This window comes from Aquarana catesbeiana, linkage group LG11 (assembly GCF_042186555.1).
Source record: "Aquarana catesbeiana isolate 2022-GZ linkage group LG11, ASM4218655v1, whole genome shotgun sequence".
Classification (NCBI taxonomy): domain Eukaryota; kingdom Metazoa; phylum Chordata; class Amphibia; order Anura; family Ranidae; genus Aquarana; species Aquarana catesbeiana.
In genome coordinates, this window is record NC_133334.1 from 42,915,768 (window position 1) to 42,937,992 (window position 22,225).

Here is a 22,225-nt window from a genome sequence, read left to right on the forward strand (position 1 = left end):
ATGTCCAAATTTGATAGAGGAGGGGGGAGGAGGTGGAAAAGCGGAACTTCCCCTTTTGGGTGATCTTGTTCTGATGTCTATATACTGTTAAAGTCACGGATTACTTTAACAACTTGCCGACCAGCCGCCGCAGTTTTACTGCAGCAGAATGGCACAGGCAGGTGAAACGACGTTATGTTACGTCGCTTCCTTAGGCGGCCACTAGGGGCGCGTTTGCCCGCTGCTCGCCCCCGGGAGCCGATGCGAGTGCCCGGCGGTCTCGATGACCGCCGGGCTCCCGCTTATTGACAATTCGTAGAAGAATACATATCGGTCTAAACTGAGAAGAAAATAGCTTTAAAAAAAAAAAAAAATGGGGATATTTATTATAGCAAAAAGTACAAAATATTGTGTTTTTTTTTTTTTTTTTTCAAAACCGCAGAGGAGATCAAATACCACCAAAAGAAAGCTCTATTTGTGGGTAAAAAAGGACGTCAATTTTGTTTGGGTGCGACGTCACACGACCGCACAATTGTCAGTTAAAGTGACGCAGTGCCGAATCGCAAAAAGTGCTCTGGTCAGGAAGGGGGTAAAATCTTCCGGGGCTGAAGTAATTAAACCTTGACTATTTTAACTCAACAAAATGATAAAAGCACATAGGTTACTTTCCATGAAAATCACATGCTAAAAAGATCAGTAGATTTACGAATCTAGGTAGCTGAAACAAAATCTTGACTTTCCCTGTAAAGATTGATCTAGCTTCCCTTTTAAATGTTTGAGAGCTTTGACAGGTGCGCGGGAATGGGTCCAAGCTTATGATGAACTGCCTATGGCCCCTTTCACACTGCCACGACTTGAAAGTCGCGCGATTTTGCTGCGATTTCTGGGAATGGCTGGGTAAACTTGAGGTCTATAGACCTCAACTCGCATCAAAAAAAAAAAAAGTACAGGGACTACTTTGATGTTGGTGCGGCACAGATATGAATAGTACTCAATGGAAATCATGGGGTTTGACTTGTCATGCGACTTTGCAGTCCCAAGTCGCAGGACAAGTCGCACAAGTGTGAAAGGGGCCTAAATCTCTGTATATACTGATTGCTCTGACATGTGGTTTTCACAGTGGGTAAGGATTTTTTATGGTAGCTCATTTTGAATTATTCAGGTTTTTGAAAGATTTACTTTAAAGTGACTAAAGTGAATCTAAAGTCCCTAATTTGCATTCATACATACACATACTAGGGCCAATTTAGACCTAAGGTGGATTACTGCAACAGGAAGGAGGAACATGGATGGGTAAAATATACCTTGATTGGGGAGTGGGGGGGATTGGCTATCAGAAGACGCTGTCACTTATCCTCCAAGGGGCAACCTCCAGTGTATTTTTACGACCCCGTTTACACAGAAAATCCTGAAGTGGACAGTTCAGTTTTTCCCAACCCCCCCCAAGTAACTCCCAATTATTGGACCCTGTTCTGACTTTTCGCCTTGAACTAACTCACATGTAACAGTAAATATTTCATAATTTTCTTGCATGCGGTGATTTAATCGTAGTCACACAGCAGAAAGAAAAAGGAGGCAGCATTGTTCAGCCTACAGGACACAATCACAATGTGTTTAGACAGATTTCCACTTCTAAAGTCTAATAACACAAATTGGGTTATAAAGGGAAGTGTAGAACAGAGCTACCGGCAAATTGCATTTCTTTTTTCAGCAGGGGGGAGGTAATTTTCTGTTGAGAAATAGCAAAAATAACATGTTTGTGGATCTTTTTTTTTTATTATTGTCTGAATTAATCATATAATTGCAGTTTCAGCAGTGATCAGATTGTTTAATCTGCAGCATGGGCGTAGCATAAGGGGTTGCAGGGGTCACAATCGCAACCCCGCCCCTAGCTCCAGGGGGCCCCTGCAGCCTCCCTGTCATATTATCATATCCTCCACAAAGTCCAGCTCTGATATGCTCTAGGGCCCCACAGCCACGCCCCAGTACTGGGCTTCTACTTTGCCTTCCACAGTCCACACCCCTCTGTACCCATTGGCTGGGGAGAAGCTGTGAGCCATTTCCTAAATGGATAGGAGCACGAGGTGAGAACAGCCCAGGATGGGGAAGTGTCTGTGCTGTGTGCTGGCAACATGAAATGGTAACCGAGCTCAGCGAGGCAAGAGGAGGAGAGTGCCGTCCTGTAGCCACGATGGGATCAATGTCACTGATGAGGTATGACACTGCTCAGTGTCTCCTAGTAACTAGCTGGGATTCTCTGTACCCCCCCCTCCACCTGGGGATGTCTACTTACCCCACTTCCCTGAAAACTGGGGAAAAAGACACACACCTCCGGGAGGAAACCTTCTCCCAACACCTGCCAACACTGACAGAGAAACCTGCAGAAATCACTAAGACAAATCCCTTAACACCTCCCGAGGGGCCCCTGAGGGACTGCAGGCTCTAGATTTTGCTTTGCCTTCCCCAGATCTAAGTTGCGCCCCCCCCAAAGCCCCCTGATCACCCCCCCCCACCCTGGATGCTGTGCCCCGCTGCTGAGCTTCTTTCCCAATACAGCACTCTATACTGCTCCTCCTCCGCAGGGCTGAAATCACATTCCTTTACATCACAGCCTGTCAGCCACGATCTTCCCAGGGTGTATCTGCCTACTGCAACTACACTGAGAATTTCACAGGTCAGAAAGGCAACATAAAAGCCAGATACACCCTGTGGAGGCTAATAGACTGTGTGTAATCTCTAATGTAAGGAGGAACTCAAACATTTTTAAGCCACTTTGAGTATCTTGGAATGCGGCGGAAGTGGTTTGTGGGGGGGGGCGGGGGGGGGGGGGGCGCCCCCCAGGTCAACTTTTGCATCAGGGCCCACAAGCGTCAAGCTACGCCTCTGATCTGCAGGATCAGAAAAAAAATGATTTTTTAGGGCTACTATTGAACAAAATGCTTCTCTTGGGTACACTGCTACATTTCGTTTTAGGACCTAGGAGTGATGCCTAAAGGTTGTCGTAACCACTTCAGCCCTGGAAGGATTTACCCCCTTCCTGACCAGAGCACCTTTTGCGATTCGGCACTTCGTCGTTTTAACTGACAATTACGCGGTTGTACGACGTTGCACCCAAGCAAAATTGATGTCCTTTTTTCCCCACAAATAGAGCTTTCTTTTGGTGGTATTTGATCACCTCTGCGGTTTTTATTTTTTGCGCTATAAACAAAAAAAGAGCGACAATTTTGAAAAAAAAAAACTATATTTTTTACTTTTTGCTATAATAAATATCCCCAAAAAATATATAAAAAAACTAATTTCTTTCTCAGTTTAGGCCGATATGTATTCTACATATTTTTGGTAAAAAAACCCGCAATAAGCGTATATTGATTGGTTTGCACAAAAGTTATAGCGTCTACAAATAGGGGATAGATTTATGGAATTTTTATTTTCATTTTTTTTAATTAGTAATGGCGGTGATCTTCGATTTTTATCATGACTGCGACATTATGACGGAAACACATCGGACACTTTTGACACTATTTTGAGACTATTGTCATTTATACACCGATCAGTGCTATAAAAATGCATTGATTACTGTGTAAATGACACTGGCAGGGAAGGGGTTAAACACTAGGGGGTGATCAAGGGGTTAAGTGTGTTCTAGGGAGTGATTCTAACTGTGGGGGGGGGGGTTGTCTCATTAGATCAGGGGTCTCAAACTGGTGACCCTCAAGCCGAAATGACACGTCCCATGAGGCATTGCAAAGCTGACAGTTACAAGCATAACTCCCACAGGCAGAGGCATGATAGGACTTGTAGTTTCGCAACAGCTGGAGGTCCGCCAGTTTAAAACCCCTGCACTAGAACATGACAGAGATCTACTGCTCCCTGTCATCGGGAGCAATGATCTCTATCATGTTGCTAGGCAGAACACAGAACAGGGAAATGCATCTCCCTGTTCTGCCACTCTGTGACACGATCGCAGGCCCCCGGCGGACATCGAGTCCGCGGGCACGGAGACTGAGTACGCGGGGAGCATGCGCCCACAATGCCGCGATTTAATGGAGATGTACCTGTACGCCCATTTGCCCAGCCGTGGCATTGTGCCGACGTACATCGTCATTGCGCTGGTCGGTATGTGGTTAAAATGGAGCGTAATGGTATCTGAGCACCACAAACTGAAAACGCTATTTAATTAATTTTTACATTCAAAGAAAACTCCCACACCCACCTAAGATTTCCCCTCTATTATTTTTCTGGGGACTACCCAAAATTTGGTATTTACTTTAACTTTCACTGATAATAGTAGACAGAACAAAGAGAGGGTGAATCTCCTTAATGGGGACACATACAGCAATAAAAACTGACAAGCATTCTAGTTTATCTCCACTCCAAAAAAGTTTTGCCTTTTAGTTAGATTTTAAGCTTTGACAAAAAAAACCTGGAAGCTGATTGGTCTCTATACAGAGCTGCTCAGATTTTGCACTCTCCAGTTTTAGTAAATCAACCCCCTATGACTGAATACTTTATTTTGTAGAGAAATAGTTTTGAAAAACACCCCCTAGCATTTCTAGCTGAAGCCAACTTTAGAAAGGGAGGGTGATTCATGTAGAATTTACTTCCTGGAATCCATCTGTCGTTAGCTCAGGCATGCAGGCAGGAGGGTGTGCTTAGCTGAGAGACTCTTCTCCCCTCCTCCAAATGAAAGAAAAAAAAAAAATCCCATGAGGACTCCTAGGATTAGGAATGGGCTTGGGCGTGTTTGGAATCCCACCAGGAAGCCCACACGGCACACGGCTAATCACAAGCAGTGAGACATTTCCTGGTCCGCAGCTACACAGATCGGGAAATGTCTCACTGCCTGTGATTAGCCGTGTGCAGTGTCGGCTCCCTGGTGGGATCGGGCATGTGGGATCCCGAACACGCCCAAGCCCATCTCTACCTAGGATGTATTACATTATTTTAGCCTAGGTCAGAAACCAGGAAGCAATGGAAGAAATGTAAAAAATACAATTTTAAAATATAAATATTTATATTATAAAATAAAAGTTTAAAACAAATAACTATGTCTACCTATTTACTGTTGCTATCAGCACAATGATTACAAGTAGTTATTGTTGATTGCAGGAGTTACGTTCTGCTGAGCCCTGCTCAGTCTGGCTAAAAAGGATCGTGGGTAAACGGTAAAAAACAACTTTGTTCACACAATGAAAGGCAAAGTTTACAGCTGGATAGCCGGGAAAAAAAAGAAAAAAGAAAAAACATTTCTGTGTATGCAACCCTTTTGAACTGCCTTGAATGTAGATACTCACTTTCGGAAAGTCAGAGCATTTGCACACCAGCCCTCCCCTCCTTCTCCCAGCTGACCATAGTCAGTCCTGTTAGTAGGTTTTTAGAGTCAATTGAGGAATGCAGATTAATGCCTGTGATACCCATACTATGTCCAGAGGTTATCAAGAGCAGTGTAAAAAAATTATAAAAAATTATATCATGGGTCCGTAGAGTGCTTGATGTCAAATTGTAGGTATAAAGGATGCTTGTGTTTTGCTGTTGACTGGTTTCTGTGAAGCCATTCACTTCCTGTCCTATGGACGCAACAGGAAGTGAGAGGAAATATCTTCGTAGTAAGGGAGAAACCATGTCTTAGGCTAGTGATGGTGAACCTTGGCACCCCAGATGTTTTGGAACTTCATTTCCCATCATGTTCAACTATACTGCAGAGTGCTTGAGAATCAGGGGAAATGTAGTTCCAAAACATCTGGGGTGCCAAGGTTCCCCATCACTGTCTTATGCTATTGCCAGTGAATAGGAGTGATTTGCAGTTAGCAATTTAGTTGCTAGAGCCACTGCCAATTTGCTGCTGTTTTTTGCACACGTGTTTAAAAAAAAATCACTTTTGGTCTGAAGATTAGTGAAAACTGCCATGTATACTGTATGAAAGTTGAGAACCTGAAGAATAAGATGGTGGTAGCTCCAGTTTTTTATGTTGCACGATAATAGCACAACAGCTTATCAGGTGCAAATTTTCTGTGTAAAAAAAACCCATTAAAGTTAAAGTGGTTGTTAAGCCACTCTAACCTGTATACATTATAAGCACTGCCTCCTATTGCAGTGTCCCCCTCTGTGTATGATTTATAATCATAAATGCTGTAAATACCAAATTTCAGAGCCGAGATTAGAATCACATGACTGGCCAGCTCTCTCCTTTCCTACTCTGATAGATGCAGCGGGAGGGACTGAGATTCTCCTGCTGACATCAGTCGGGAGGGGAGGAGGAGAGAGCCGGCCAATCATGTGATCGCGATCTCGGCTCTGAAATGAAGTATATACAGCATTTATATTTATAAATCATACACAGAGGGAGATACTACAATAGGAGGCAGTGCTGATGGTGTATACAGGTAAACCAACGCTTTAATTTTAGGGCACACCAATGCATAGTATTTCCTGATTCTTTTGTTAAAATATAGAATATGACAAGCCATAAAATTGCGTGTGTCCGCGAAACAACAACGCACTTTGATACCCCAAAATTTCCATAAGCAATGCTTTAAAGTCCCAGCAGGTCATCCGTTTAGAGTTAACCTTGAATAATGGCTCTAGAATTATGGATCTCAGTTAGGGTGACCACATTTCCAAACTACCATTCAGGGACCACACCCCCAAACCCCACCCCCCCCCCCCGCGCGCCCGCCCCAAAAAAATATTTTTTGGTTTTTGATACTTTTTTTGCCAATTTTGGGGGAAAAAAATGCTATAAATCTATCCCCTATTTTGTATATGCTATAGCTTTTGTGCAAACCAATCAATATACGCTTATTGCGATTTTTTTTCCAAAAATATGTGATTTTGTATAATCCAATCTGAAACTGTGCAAAAAAAAAAGTGCAGTTATTTTTTGATGTATTGTAGAGGATGTAACAGATGTAATTACAGAAGTGGAGCGTCTGCAGATTTTAATAATTTAATAGTGATTAAAGAATGAAGGGAAGTTGTAAGCAAGTTGCTGTATCACATTTTAGAGCTGGTCTGGTCATGATACTTGCTGCCACAACAGAACAAACACAAACCTGGAAGTTTTGCTGTCGGCTCGGAGTTGGGTCGCAGCGCAGGCGGTCCTCGTGGGCCGGAGGAGGTTTAGGAGGAGAACTGGAGAAGTTGGGACACTCAGCTGGCTGCTGGCAATGTGCTGCTGCAGGCAGCGGCTGCGGGAGTAGTCGGCGGCAGCTCCGGGGTCGGTAATGGCACTGGGCACAGTGACAGGCTGGATCCTGTCAGGAGACTCAGGAGGAGATACAAAATGAAGACGCTCTAGTGTGGCAGCTCTCTTTCTCTCTCTCTCTCTCTCTGCTGCGGCCAGAGGCGGATCGAAGAAGGAGAGGAGGTGGGTGGAGTGAGGCGTGCTGCTCAGCTGTAAGGTACCCACGTGTCAGCCGACGTCACTGGTTGCTAGACACAAGGCGGGGAGGCCCTAGCAACCAGAGTTCGGCAAATTATTTATCAGGGTGGCGGACTAGTGGTGTGTTCTTTTTTTCATTCCGGGACATTGTATAGTCCCGGAATGAAGGTGCCCGGGACACGGGACAAAAACACGCATTAAGGGACAATCCCGGGCAATCCGGGACACGTGGGCACCCTAATCTCAGTATCTATAGTGAGGTTGAGAGCCCCCGTCTCGGTGAAAATGAGTGTAACATGGACACAGGACTCTCAAAGAGGCAGTTTGAGAAGTTCCAGCAGAAGATTGGTGAGCAGAGAAAACTATGCTTTAAGTCTTCTCTCTAAGTCTGGATTGGGGCCGGAAACTTGAAGACTTCGAAGAGCATTGGGAGGGATTCAGTCTTGTGTCCGGGCTTTCCAGAAGTTCTACAGGTTGTGTGTGTGTCCAGGTGCACACACTCATTATAAGGCAGATCTGAGCATAGCTCAGGAGAGTTGGTTTTGGAGCAGTTGCTGCAGCCAGGAGGGAGGTGTGCTACTGTTTAAAAACCCAGGCAATATCCTTGAGACGGCACTCCATGTAGTAGAGGTTCCAGGTCAGTGGACAGAGAGTTGGGCCAGCTGAGAGAGTTGGGGAGACCATAGCTGAGACAACTGGAAGAGAGAGTTCTGGGGACCAGAGGGGACCGTGAGTCTTGGAGGAGTGTGAAAGCCTGGGGTGTCAGGAGAACCCCCTCCTAGAGGCCAGGAGTGGGCCTGTACAGCAAGGTACTGCGCCCAAGGCTGAGTGAGCCTTAAGAGCCAGGTGGCTCTGCATTTTTCCTTTAGTGTATTTCTGCTGGAGAAGAACCCCCGTGGGGGCAAATCATGTGTGTATGAACTTTCATTTTTGTTACTTTCAATAAAAGTGGGCTACCACACCCTTAAACTGAGGTTCCCGTTGGCTGTGAACTCACTGAAAATGCATCTACCACTGAGCTAGACATCCCCCATATTACAATATATATATATATATATATATATATATATATATATATATATATATATATATATATATATTATGGTGTACACACATTACTGGCAAACTCATTCTTGCATGATCTAAAGAAACATGCTTTTAAAATCTAGTTCTGGATGCAGGCTTTTTACCCTTGTGTTGAACAGTCACTTTCACACAATAGTGTTGAGATGTCACTGTCACAGCTTGCTTTCTGCATATCCATTAAGCAGTATCCCCATCTTCCTCTTCTGTGGAAATATCTTGTAGTGTATACCCTGAGCATATTTTTATTAAATTGTGTCTGTTGTCTGTACAGGTAAATTCACTTTTGCAGCTTTAAAGTAATTGTAAAGACAGAAGTTTTTTTTTTTAATCTTAATGCATTAAGATAAAAAGCCTTCTGTGTGCCGCAGCCCCCCTAATACTTACCTGAGCCCCATCTCTATCCAGCGATGTTGCACGAGACACTCGGGCAGGCTGGGACTCCTCCCCTCATTGGCTGAGACAGTAGCGTGGCGCCATTGGCTCCCGCTGCTGTCAATCATAGTCAGCCAGCCAATCAGGAGAGAAAGGGGGCAGGGCTGGGCCGTGGCTCCTTATCTGAATGGACACAGGGAGCTGTGACTCGGCTCGGGTGCCCCCATATAGCAAGCTGCTTGCTGTGGGGGCACTTAACAGGAGGAAGGGGCCAGGAGCACTGAAGGAGGACCAGAAAAGAGGAGGATTGGGGCTGCTCTGTGCAAAAACTAACTAACAAGGCTTTACAAGGCTGTAACATAACAAAATGTGGAAAAAGTTAAGTGCTGTGAATACTTTCCGGATGCACTGTATAATTATGAAAAACATAAAAATTAAGTAATTATAATATTTAAAATCCAGTATAGCACTATCTCGCTCTGCACATGCCCAGTTGCTCTCTATTCTCAGCACTGTGCCTAAAATCAGAGCCACTAGAGGCCGATCAGCTGAGAGATTTAAAATTTATTGTTGAAGGGGGAAAAAAGCAACAGCAATGACACAGACTGTGTGGAGGGAGAAGAAAAGAAGCGGGACAAGATAAACTCTGCAGACACAAGGATAGTGTCTTAACTGCTTAAGGACCGCCCACCACAAATATACTGTGGCAGGACGGCCCTGTTGCGAGAAACGACATAGCTGTATGTCGTTTTGTGCATGAGATACTGTGGCCGCGTGTGCACCCGCTGCACAGCGGGTGCACAATGTCCACGGCCACCCACGATCGCTCTTCAGAGAGGCATAACAGGGATCTGCCAATGTAAACAAGGCAGATCCCCGTTCTGACAGGGAAGTACAGTGTGATTGTCTGTTCCTAGTGATCAAGAACAGTGATCTCTCTCTACTCCCAGTCAGTCCCCTCCCCCCACAGTTAGAAACACCTCCCTAGGACACACTTAACCCTTTGATCGCCCCCTAGTGTTAACCCCTTCCCTGCTTGTCATTTATACAGTGATCAGTGGATATTTTTAGCTCTGAATACTGTAATAATGTCACTGGTCCCAAAAAAGTGTGAAAAATGTCCGATGTGTCCGCCACAATGTTGCAGTTACGCTAAAAATCGCTGATCACCGCCATTACTAGTGTAAAAAAAATATAAAAAATGCCATAAATCTATCCCATATTTTTGTAGACATTATAACTTTTGCGCAAACCAATCAATATATGCTTATTGCAATTTTTTTTTTTTCCAAAAATATGTAGCAAGATACATATTGGCCTAAACTGATATATAAAAAAAAAAAATTATTCATTTCTTTTTTGGATATGTATTATAGCGGAAAGTAAAAAATGTTTTTTTTTTGTTTTTTTTTTTTCAAAATTGTTATTTATTTTTTTGTTAAAGCGCAAAAATAAAAACCGCAGAGGTGATCAAATACCACCAAAAGAAAGCTCTATTTGTGGGGAAAAAGGACATAAATTTTATTTGGGTACAACGTCGCATGCCCACAAAATTACAATGCCCGGTAGGCCCCCCCCTCCCCAACTGCTTGGTTTGCTGATGGTACAAGTTCCTGGAAGATGTGATGTAAGTATCCCAGGAGGCTGCAAGACCTGTGACACATCATTCTGGCCTAGGATGGAATGACGGCAGGGGCAAATATAAATAGATGGAAGGAAAATAAAATTTCCTGCAACTCTGTTTGGGGAGGGGGCTATTAAAATGGAACATTACGTTGAATATTAGAATTAAATTAAATAGTGTTTTTGGTTTGTGGTGCTCTAATGCAGTGTAGTTCTGCTTGAAGCTGGTCCTAGGTGGATCGAAATTTGGCCGGTTCAGTAGGGACCAACTGAATTTCAATCCATCTATGACCGTTTCCCACTTAACAGAAGCAAGAAATTCTATATCATCTTTTATTAAATGGGTTTTGACACCCTCCAAATGATGCACTTTGCCAAGTTTGTGAAGTCCTAAACACTGTCATGGGCAGACACTTCCAGAGTTTAATCTAATATGCATAGGTGTGCACAGCCTATTGCATTGGGGTGTGCACCCCAAAGCTCATATGTATGCATATACTGTATTTATAAGGCAGTAGAGCAGTGGACGGTGTCAGAAAGGCAGAGAGATTGGTGTCAGTAGTTTATTTTTTATATATTTGTTTATTATGACTTTTTTACAATTTTATAATTTTTTACAAAATTTTTTTTACAATTTTTTTATTACTTTTTTTTTTTTACTATTTTTTTTAGGAGCTCCACTGGGGGGCTTTGGTGAAATATCATGGGTCTAAACAGACCCCTGATGTCTCACTTTTGAGACAGAGAAAGGGACTAAGGACAGATATTTCCCAGTCCCTTTCTCTGCAGCCAAGCAGCAGGGGAAATGTGCCCAGCACAGGGTGATTAGGGTGTGCCCAGGCACACCTGGCACACCCTGTGCGCACACCTATGCTAATATAAATAGCTTAAAGTTTTGTGCTTTCACTTAACAGCCTTGGGAGACTTGTGTACAACCAGCCTGTCGGGTTTTTCCCAAATGCTTAGTGCCACCGGATATACCCGGCAACACTAATCATTGTGTTCTGCCGGCAGGGAAGGCTCCCCACTGGCAGAATGCAATATCGTTGTCAGTCTGTGATGCGGAATTCAAGAAATTATCTTTCCTTCCACCACAGGTGGAAAGAAAAATGTCATAATCTATGGCCTGCCTAAGGCAGAGGAATAATCATAGAATTCTTTGTTCTCTAGAAATGAGATCTCTTCAATTTACCTTTTTGGTTTTATGTTGGATATGTAGAACTATGGTATGTCTGGAGTGCACTGGCATTGCTCTGGAGAAATCCTGTATATTGTGTTGATCATTTTTACTAGCATTATTGATTCAGTAAAACTAGTATCAGCAGATGGATAGCCTCAGGGCTACACGATTCTGAAGAACATACCTTCTATGTCTCTGAGGCCTAACTAAAGCATGTTAACGGTGAAAAAAGAAAATGTGCTGTGAGGATTAAATGTTTCATTGAAGAATCACATATAGCCAGCTTGTTTTCCTTTTGGTTACACGAGTACAGGGACCGATGAATGGGCCCGGATGCAGACAGTTTTCCAGAGCCATTTATCAGTCCTTGTACACATGTAACCACTAGGGTTGCCACCTGTCCAGGATTCACGCGAACAGTTTGGGATTGGAATCGTGTGTCCGGGTTTCAAACTGCCTGAAACCCGGACACATTATTCAGACTGGACTCTGGCCTCCCAGCAGGGTTGCTGGCTGCAGTTGTCTAAGCTGAGTGTGTCTGTTACACTTTCTGTCACACTGCCCAAAGCCAGCACTAACAATCTCTGCACATACAGATGGGAGAGGAGAGAGGGCTCGATCTGCTCCTCTCCCTCCCGCCCCTACCCCTCTGTGTCTGCCCACACTCCAATCCCCGGCGCTGTGCCTCAGAAAAGGGAAGTGGGGGCCGGAAATTTGAAGTCCAGCAGCCTCAGATACATCTGGATAAAAGGTGCTGACAGCCAAGGGGTGAGTGGCTACCCTAGTAACCACTGAGATGCATGCAGATGCAACGTCTGACACCCTATCTTTGATTTGTACAGGCTGCATGCTGTGGTTGAACTCCTATGACTCCTGAGCGCAGAAATACGCTGAATTCTGGTGGTGTATACCCAAATGTGTCCATTCGCATAATCCCTAAGAAATTACAGGCGTACAGTGACAGTGCCTGTAAGTCAGTTATTGTTTCATATAGACTGCTGGCGGTGGCTCTACGCCAACACCTGAGGTGCAGAAATAAGCTGAATTTGGTTTTTATATGCCTGAATGCATACTGGTATACATGAGCCCTAAGTGGTTATAGGCACACGGCTGCGGTGTCTGTAAGCTTGTCATTGGTTTGTACAGGGTGCTGGCTGCAGCTGTACTCCAACACCTGAGACTCCCAGGCGCATGCATGCACTGAATTCTGCTGCTGTGCTCCCAAATGTGTCCGTCTACATGAGCCCTTAGATACAAAGTTTACAGAGCCATTACATGCAAGAAGTAAAAGCAATCTAGCTATCCAGCAAGCACTGCAGCTGAGCTAAAACTCAAAGGTCACTCAATTTACTATAACATGTATGAAAATGTCAAGTATTAACTTATAGGCTTCCCTTTATTTTGGTAAATGTACCAATAAAGCGTTTTGTTATATCTGTTCCCTAAAGTGCATTAAAAAACGGTCTATTCTGCCAGAAATTGAGTATATAACTTCCTGTGCACCCTGCCTGGAATCTCAAATGTTTGCAGTCCTTCCCAATTCATTGCTGTGAACTACGGAACTCTTCCCCCTATGTTATGGAGATGAGGCAAGGTGGAGCTGTTCTACAGTTTAAATTAAGATCTGAGTTGCCTAGGGTGACTGTACACTTCCTCCCTAGATGCAGTACAGCTGGTGAGCTTTGTCACCCTTAAACTGCAATATATTACTTTTTATTGTTTCTTGATTTTCATACACTTGAAGGACAACTCCCAGCCATCTAGCAATGTCACTGATTTATTCAGTTATCTTTCATGTCACAAGCTGGCTTTAGGACCAGAGCAGGTTGAAATCTGATGTACCTCATTTGCTTTTTCTGCCACACAGTACCATTCTAGGTATATTTTTGGACAACAGTTGGAGTCACACAATTAACAATTCTCTTTTATATCTATTGCAGAAATGCGTCAGATTTAACCCCAATGCCACCGTTTGGGTGGCAAAACAGAGGATCTTGTGCACCCTCAATCAGAGTCTGAAGGATGTCCTCAATTATGGCCTTTACCAACCCTACAGTAATGGAAGAGAAGGAAAGTTCCTCGATGAAGAACGACTGCTGCGGGACTATCCTCAGCCAATGAGCAGAGGCGTGCCTTCCTTGGAGGTAAGTGCGGTGCACTGACTACAAACCACTATGTATTGCTAAATTGTTCAGGTAGATGAGGTGCAAGGAACACTTATAGCTTGGTAGTTAGCACCGTGCAGTGATGGGGTACTAGGTTCAGTTTCTGCAGGGTGTGTCTGCATTTTTCTTTTTACAAAAGGATTTTATTGCAGGAAATAAAATCATCAAATTAAATCAACAAAGAAATGGTTACATAAGAATATAGCATAAAGTGTCCCAACAAAGGTACGCTGAAAAGAACGTTTCATAATTCACAACTGTGATTAAAATGTTAACTTAAGTCCTTGATGAAGAGAGTTTAATACTCCAAAACTGTGATGCATGGTGGGCTAAGACCTGGGTATCCAAACTTGTTAATAAAAAAAAAAATAAAAGTTCAAAACAATACAGCTGACAGAGAATGGGTATTCATGTACTTAAATTTGCAAAATACAAATTTTAAGATGTTATCACTGTAACCATCCTCACCAAACCAACGCCCGGTGGCCTGGTGACTAAGAGACATTTATACATGGGGAAAAAAAAAAGAACTGGAGCGGAAGCTAGAAAAATAAGTAAAGAGGAGAGGGAAGAGGAAAGAAGCCAAGAAAAGAAGAGAAAGAGAGGGAGGAGTCCAAAGGGGTGTGCAATGGGAGATCGCTCAAATTGAAAGAAGCGTATTATTATACAACAATTATTATCGTATGTAATCCGCGGCTGCCAGACCTTGAGAAATTTATTATGGATCTCCGAGGCAAAGGCCCTCAATTTCTCATTCATCATAATATCGTTCATACGATTCTTGACTGCTTCATAGCTAGGCACAGGGATTTTCCAAGCTCTCGCAATGGTCAGCTTAGTTGCAGTAAAAAGATGCAGAGCCAGTTGGCGTTCAGAATGAAGCAGTTCGGAGATTGGCTTACAAAGGAGAGCCTCGTAAGGGTCTTATTTGAGGTTAGTGTGAAACATGTTATGAAGGAGGTTGTAAGCCCTGACGCACAATCCGCACACCCTAGGACAGTGATGACGAACCTTGGCACCCCAGATGTTTTACACTGCAGAGTGCATGAGCATCATGGGAAATGTAGTTCTAAAACATCTGGGGTGCCAAGGTTCGCCATCACTGCCCTAGGACATTCCCACCAAATGTGAGCCATAGTACCTTCCTGCGAACAGCCCCGAAAACAAAGATGAAATGAATCGGGCCAGTCTAGCTGGTGTATAGTACCATCCATATAACACCTTGTAAGCATTCTCTAATATAAGAAAATTTTTGGAGCTTTTTGAGAGTGTTAAGGAAATGATTAAGAGCTTCAATCGAGCCCAAGGTTATCTGCTGCTGTCTCTAATTGGAAAGTGTGGCTATGCATGCATATAAAAGTAAACACTCTGAGACACGCTCAGCACCGTTACTTTTTACACTTCTAATTTATTCAAGGCAGTGCTAATGTTTTATACACAAAAATACGTCATTGCTATGTTAGTCTAATAGGTACATCTCATTGGTTAAGATAGAAAAGAAGATGGAGAATCTTCATGACAAGGTTTGGCTGTCCTTGGTTTTATCTTCAGTTCCGCGTTCTTCTGATGTGTGGGATGTAGGGGGTACCCGCCATCTTGAGAAAATATAGGAACAGAGCAAACCTGTATACTTATATAATGAGTAAGGAGAAAAATATGTATACACATAAGAAAATAGACATTTTCAGATTATTATTATTATCTACATCACATTCCTTCACAAGAGGGCTATTGTCATGATCTGCCAGTCCTCTGGGTCTATCTGTCTTCACAAATCCCTCTCCTATTGTAAATGATAGGGCCGTATTGGAGGTTTTCTAAAGGAAATGATTGAAGAATAAAGTAAGGATATCAATCCTGGGGATTTTATTAGTTGTTGAAGGAAGTGTCTAAGTTGTAGATAACTATAATGTTCTCATTTACAAAGGGAATATTATGAGAGGATCTGAGAACTTCAAAAGTTAGTACTCTCGTAGGGGCGAACAGAGAATGAATGTCAGTGAAACCGTTATCGATCCACAAGGAAAATTGCTTAGGATTTCCTCAACTGGGAGGAAATGATGGACAGTGAGTAATGCGAAGTAAAAGTAAATGAGTAAATGTTAGACCTGCCGAAAATTTGACTGAGCGCTATAGGTGGAGAGAATGAGTTACGCAGGGTCCAATGCATGGTCAGGTGATGTTTGGGGGGGAGGGGGGGAGCCAAGATAGGGATGAAACAGGGATAGGATGGGAGTCCACTAAGTCGATAGTGGCCCACAATGGCAAGTGTCTGCATTTTTATATAGCATGGTTAACATGATGCACAGAATTAAAGAACAAAAAAGTATGCCAAACTTAAATATTTTTATTCTTTATTCCTACAGTAGCACAGTTATATATAGTGCCTTGAAAAAGTATTCATACCCCTTGAAATTTTCCACATTTTGTCATGTTACAACCAAGAACGTAAATGTATTTTATTGGGATTTTATGTGATAGACCAACACAAAGTGGCACATAATTGTGAAGTGGAGAGAAAATGATAAATGGTTTTCAATTTTTTTTTTTACAAATAAATATCGAAAAAGTGTGGCGTGCATTTGTATTCAGCCCCCTTTACTCTGATACCCCTAACTAAAATCTGGTGGAACCAATTGCTTTCAGAAGTCACCTAATTAGTAAATACAGTCCACTTGTGTGTAATTTAAGCTTAGTATAAATACATCTGTTCTGTGAGGCCCTCAGAGGTTTGTTGGAGAACCTTAGTGAACAAACAGCATCATGAAGGCCAAGGAACACACCAGACAGGTCAGGGATAACGTTTTGGAGAAGTTTAAAGCAGGGTTAGGTTATAAAAAAATATCCCAAGCTTTGAACATTTTACAGGGCACTGTTCAATCCATTATAAAAAAAATGGAAAGATTATGGCACAACCGAAAACCTACCAGGACATGGCCGTCCACCTAAACTGACAGGCGGGGCAAGGAGAGCATTAATCAGAGAAGCAGCCAAAAGAGGCCCATGGTAACTCTGGAGGAACTGCAGAGATCCACAGCTCAGGTGGGAGAATCTGTCCACAGGACAACTATTAGTTGTGCTCTCCACAAATCTGCCCTTTATGGAAGAGTGGCAAGAAGAAAGAATTTGTTGAAAGAAAAGCCATAAGAAGTCGCTTTTGCAGTTTGTGAGAAGCCATGTGGGGGACACAGCAAACATTTGGAAGAAGGTGATCTGGTCAGATGAGACCTAAATTGAACTTTTTGGCTTAAAAGCAAAACGCTATGTGTGGCGGAAAACTAACACTGCACATCACCCTGAACACACCATCCCCGCCGTGAAACATTGTGGTGGCAGCATCATGTTGTGGGGATGGTTTTCTTCAGCAGGGACAGGAAAGCTGGTCAGAGTTGATGGGAAGACGGATGGAGCCAAATACAGGGCAATCTTAGAAGAAAACCTGTTAGAGTCTGCAAAAGACTTGAGACTGGGGCAGAGGTTGTCCTGCTTCCAGCAGGACAACGACCCTAAACATACAGCCAGAGTTACAATGAATGGTTTAGATCAAAGCATATTTATGTGTTAGAATGGCCCAGTCAAAGTCCAGACCTGAATCCAATGACAATCTGTGGCAAGACCTGAAAATTGCTGCTCAAATGCCCTCCATCCAATCTAACAGAGCTTGAAATATTTTGCAAAGATGAATGGGCAAAAATGTCACTCTCTAGATGTGCAAAGCTGGTAGAGACATCCCCAAAAAGTCTTGCAGCTGTAATTGTAGCGAAAGGTGATTCAGCAAAGTATTGACTCAGGGGGGCGCCATACAAATTGCACACCACACTTTTTACATATTTATTTGTAAAAAAATTTGAACACCATTAATCATTTACCTTCCCCTTCACAATTATGGGTCACTTTGTGTTGGTCTATCACATAAAATTCCAATAAAATACATTTACGTTTTTGGTTTTAACATGACAAAATGTGGAGAATTTCAAGGGATATGAATACTTTTTTAAGGCACTATATGTGCCTATGCTTGTATTGTTACTATGGGTAAAAATAATTTGAATAATATTGTTAACACTGGTCATAGATTGTTAATAGTCTTTGCTGTCATTTTTTTCTTTTTCAGTTTCGATATAAAAAGAGGCTGTACAAGCAATCCAGTATTGACGAGAAACAGATTGCCAAACTACATACAAAAGTATGTTGCATATTCTGTCAATGAATGTTACTTGTTTTTTTTTAACATTCTGACATGTACTATACATTCATTGCCACTTTCATTTTATGCACAGTGGTTACTGAAGTGGAGGTTTTAGAAAATGTATGTAAGCTATAAAGCCTTTTGCTTTTTTAAGTAGTATTTTTTTTTTTTTTACTTTTCAGACCAAATTATTATGCAAGTTCACTCACAGTAGTGTCAATCAAAGTTGTTGTTGTTAGGGAGAGTTGAAATAATGTGCTATAATGTGCTTTTAATTTTGGCATTTGAGCATCAAACCCAGTCATATTTGGTTATACTCACCTCCACTCCAACGATGTTCACGAGTGGTCCCTCATTGGCATCTTCTCTATGGCTTCTTTTGGGTGCCATTTTGATTGTGTGGCACGGGGATGGTGTCCCCCTGGCACACAGGGACCATGCCAGAGATGTACATTGTGTGCATGCATTGGGCTCCCTGCCTTTAGAAACATTATGTAATTTGGGAGCCTAAGAATGGCGCCTTTTGTTATTAAGGGTTCTCACATAGTTTTTTCAGGATACGCTTTTTAGCAGATTCTCTTTGGGGCAATTTCATAACTCTGTGTGTTCGTTATGCAGATTGCGACAGGTACAGTCAACAATGGAGAGCTTCCATGTTTTGGATGTGCTTAAAGTTCACCTTTTTATAGAAAAAATAATGCATTTTTTTTTTTGCAGAAAAAAATGTGCATTTATTATTTTTTCCTGCAGGAGCCTACAAAGCATTGCACCCGTGATCAGTAGATTATGGGTGTAATGTCTTCTGCAGGCCTGCAGCTTTCGGATTGTACCTCCATACAGGCTGTCAGTTTGAAAGCTGCAGGGTTTGTGAACGAACTACATTCATTTGGTTCATTCATTCACTTGAAACTATGAATGAATGATGTGACTGTGTGAGCAGAGCCCTGAACGACCACGCTACTTTCAAAAAGTGACAGTGGGTGCGGGGTAAAGAACCGCCATCCCCTGTTAAAGGGGGATTGGGGGAGGGACAACATGTTCCAAAAGGTGAACCTAACCTTTAAAGCACATGTAATAAAAAAAATGTAATACAGCTTACTAGTCTTTAGATGTGGTGGCTACATTTATTTTTAAGCTTTTTTTCTATTTTTTTCACCTGGCCAGTAACAGGACAGAGATGCATGATAAAAGATATCCAAGAGACAAACTTTGATTTCAACAGACCAAGTTCTTCTAAAATACTTTAAGCTTTCATTATAAAAAAATACAAATAAAGCATCTGCCTCTCCCCCTCCTTTACAACTTTGTAGAGGTGCTCTCTGAGCCCACGTGGGTTGGTAAGGTAAAATTCCCATGGCACTTAGTCATCAAGCAATGCTGTAATTCTTGCTCCTCTAAACATACAGGTTTTGTAGCTGACAACAGTTATTTTTTGTGATCTACTTTGATACAATAAAAATGACATGATGATTGTATAGTTGTTATTTAATTAGGTTCTTCCTGAGTCTTCGTATGAGTCATACTGATGCACAAACTTGTATTTGGGATTATATATAATTTAGTGAAATATAGTTGAGGCATTTTGGATGGTAGCCCAGTTCTATAGTAACTGAACTAAAGAAGAAAAACTTAATGGAGCATGATCTATATTTATATGACAACTTACATAAGCCCTGTGGAATTTCATAAAAACTGTAGGGGATTTTCCTGAAGGTGGGGCACATCAGGTGCATTGCTAGGTGGCAAAAAGACCAGGGGCTTCAGCCCGAAGTCCAAGGCCGGAAATGGGGGGGGGGGGGTTGTACACGTGACGCAGGCCTTTTTTTTTTTTTGGCTGGGCCTTGACCTACCTGACCTACATACACTGCCCTACCTACACTGACCTACCTACACTGATGGTAGTGACCTACTTACACTGCCCTACATACACTGATGGTAGTGACCTACCTACACTGACCTACCTACACTGATGGTAGTGACCTACCTACACTTACCTACATACACTGATGGTAGTGACCTACCTACACTGACCTACCTACACTGATGGTAGTGACCTACCTACACTTACCTACATACACTGATGGTAGTGACCTACCTACACTGACCTACATACACTGACCTACCTAAACTGACCTACCTACACTGACCTACATACACTGATGGTAGTGGCCTACCTACACTGATGGTAGTGACCTACCTACACTGACCTACCTACACTGACCTCATACACTGACCTACCTACACTGATGGTAGTGACCTACCTACACTGACCTACCTACACTGACCTACATACACTGATGGTAGTGACCTACATACACTGACCTACCTACACTGACCTACATACACTGACATTTACATACACTGTCTGACCTACCTCAGCTGTGGTGTGCAGTGTCACAGCAGCCAGGCAGTCAGTTAGAGGAGGAGGAGGACCCGAAGAGAAGAGGAGAGCGGCCCACCCGAGCGCAGAGCGGGGATGTGGCGTGGCGGCCGCATTGTAATTCCCGCCTTCTGGAGCCTGCAGCACCTATGATGGACGTCACACGTCCCGCGGTCCCAGCATTGGACCAGGGGGACATCCATCATAGGCGTTGCAGGCTCCAGAAGGCGGGAATTGCTATGGCACTCGGCCAAACTCGGCGGCGCTCGGGATCAGATCGGTCCCGCCGCTCGGGGCTTTCAATTGTGAGCTGCATGCCTGAGGCTCGGGGCTTTTCGGGGGCACATTCGGGGTTTCAGCCACGTCTAGCCACCCCCTCCCGACGCCCCTGGGGCACATCTAGGCATATGCACTGGCTGCACATTTAAAGTAGAACTCTAATCAACACTTTTTTTTTTTTTTTCATTTTCGATAGAGTAATGCCGTGTACACACGGGCGGACTTTTCAGCATCAAACGTCTGACGGTCTTTCCGACGAACTTTCGACGGAGTTAAGACGGACTTGCGAACAACCGGACTTGCGAACAACCGGACTTGCGAACAACCGGACTTGCACACACACACTAAAGTCCATTCAAAAGTCCGGTCGTTTGAATGTGATGACGTACGACCGGACTAGAATAGGGAAGTTCATAGCTAGTAGCCAATAGCTGCCCTTGCGTAGTTTTTTGTCCGTCGGACTAGCATACAGACAAACTGATTTTTAGCTCGGACTCGAGTCTGTCGGAAAGATTTGAAACATGCTCTAAATCTAAAGTCCGTCTGATTTTCGACAGAAAAAATGAGCGGAAGGTCCGATGAAGCCCACACACGATCGAATTGTCCAACGGTATCGTTCCGTCGGACCAGTCCGGTCGAAAAGTCCGGTCATGTGTACACGGCATAAGGGAGGGTTATAACCCCTGTCAGATTTTTTTTTCGCCATCTGTGTCCCATTTCTGAAATTTCCCTTCACTTCCTGTTTGGCTATGGGACAGGAAGTGAGAGGAAATCCTCGCAAATTAGGGTAATCCCTTGGGGACCCCCAGGTCACCAGAACTAGTGTCTCCATTGGAACATTTCACCTCTATTCATTTTCTGGGGATAACCCAAAATTTTAGATTTTCTTTACTTTCACTTTCAAAATGGTAAACAGGATAAATAGAGAGGGTGAATCTCTTTAACGGGGGCACAGACAGCAATAAAACTGACAGGTGTTCTAATCCCTCTCCACTCTATCCAAAACTAGTTTTACTTTAACCACTTCCCAACTGTGCTATAACCAAAAGAAGGCTACAGCGCGGCCGTCCAGTTCTGGGAGAGCGTCTATGGACTTTCTCTCAGAACCACTCCCCCCCCCCCCCGCGCGCCCCCTGGGGCATGCATGCAGCGTGCTCTGTCATCGCTGTGTCCATCGGACAAAGTTGATCACAGATTGTAGCAAATGGCCAATCACAGAAGCCCTTTACTATGTGATCAGCTGTGTCCAATCATAGCTGATCGCATGTAAACAAACTTGCCGGTTATCGTCATTCCTCACGCGCTGTCACAGCGTCAGGAGAGGAGAGATGGTAATCGGCAATTCTGACATCACACATTTACACTGATAATCAGGGCACTGATCATCATTGCCTTGATTATTGGTGCAGCCCCAACAGTGCCAATCAGTGCTGCATATCAGTGCCCAGTGTCATATCGGTGTGATCAGCTGTGTTCAATCACAGCTGATCACATGTAAACAAACTTGCCGGTTATCGGCATTCCTCACGCGCTGTCAGTGTGGGGAGAGCCGGTAACTGACAATTCTGACATCACACATTTACACTGATAA

At 43.3% G+C, this 22,225-nt stretch overlaps 1 protein-coding gene across 9 annotated transcripts in view; it reads left to right on the forward strand.

Moving 5' to 3' along the window:
- SHANK2 (SH3 and multiple ankyrin repeat domains 2) overlaps positions 1–22,225 on the forward strand; it is a 951,897-nt gene that overhangs the window by 271,975 nt on the left and 657,697 nt on the right. For all 9 annotated transcript variants that reach the window (XM_073604227.1, XM_073604226.1, XM_073604228.1 and 6 more), the window contains exons 3-4: positions 13,562–13,765; positions 17,901–17,972. In XM_073604227.1, the coding sequence (XP_073460328.1) occupies positions 13,562–13,765; positions 17,901–17,972 (276 nt within the window). The remainder of the gene's footprint in view (positions 1–13,561; positions 13,766–17,900; positions 17,973–22,225) is intronic.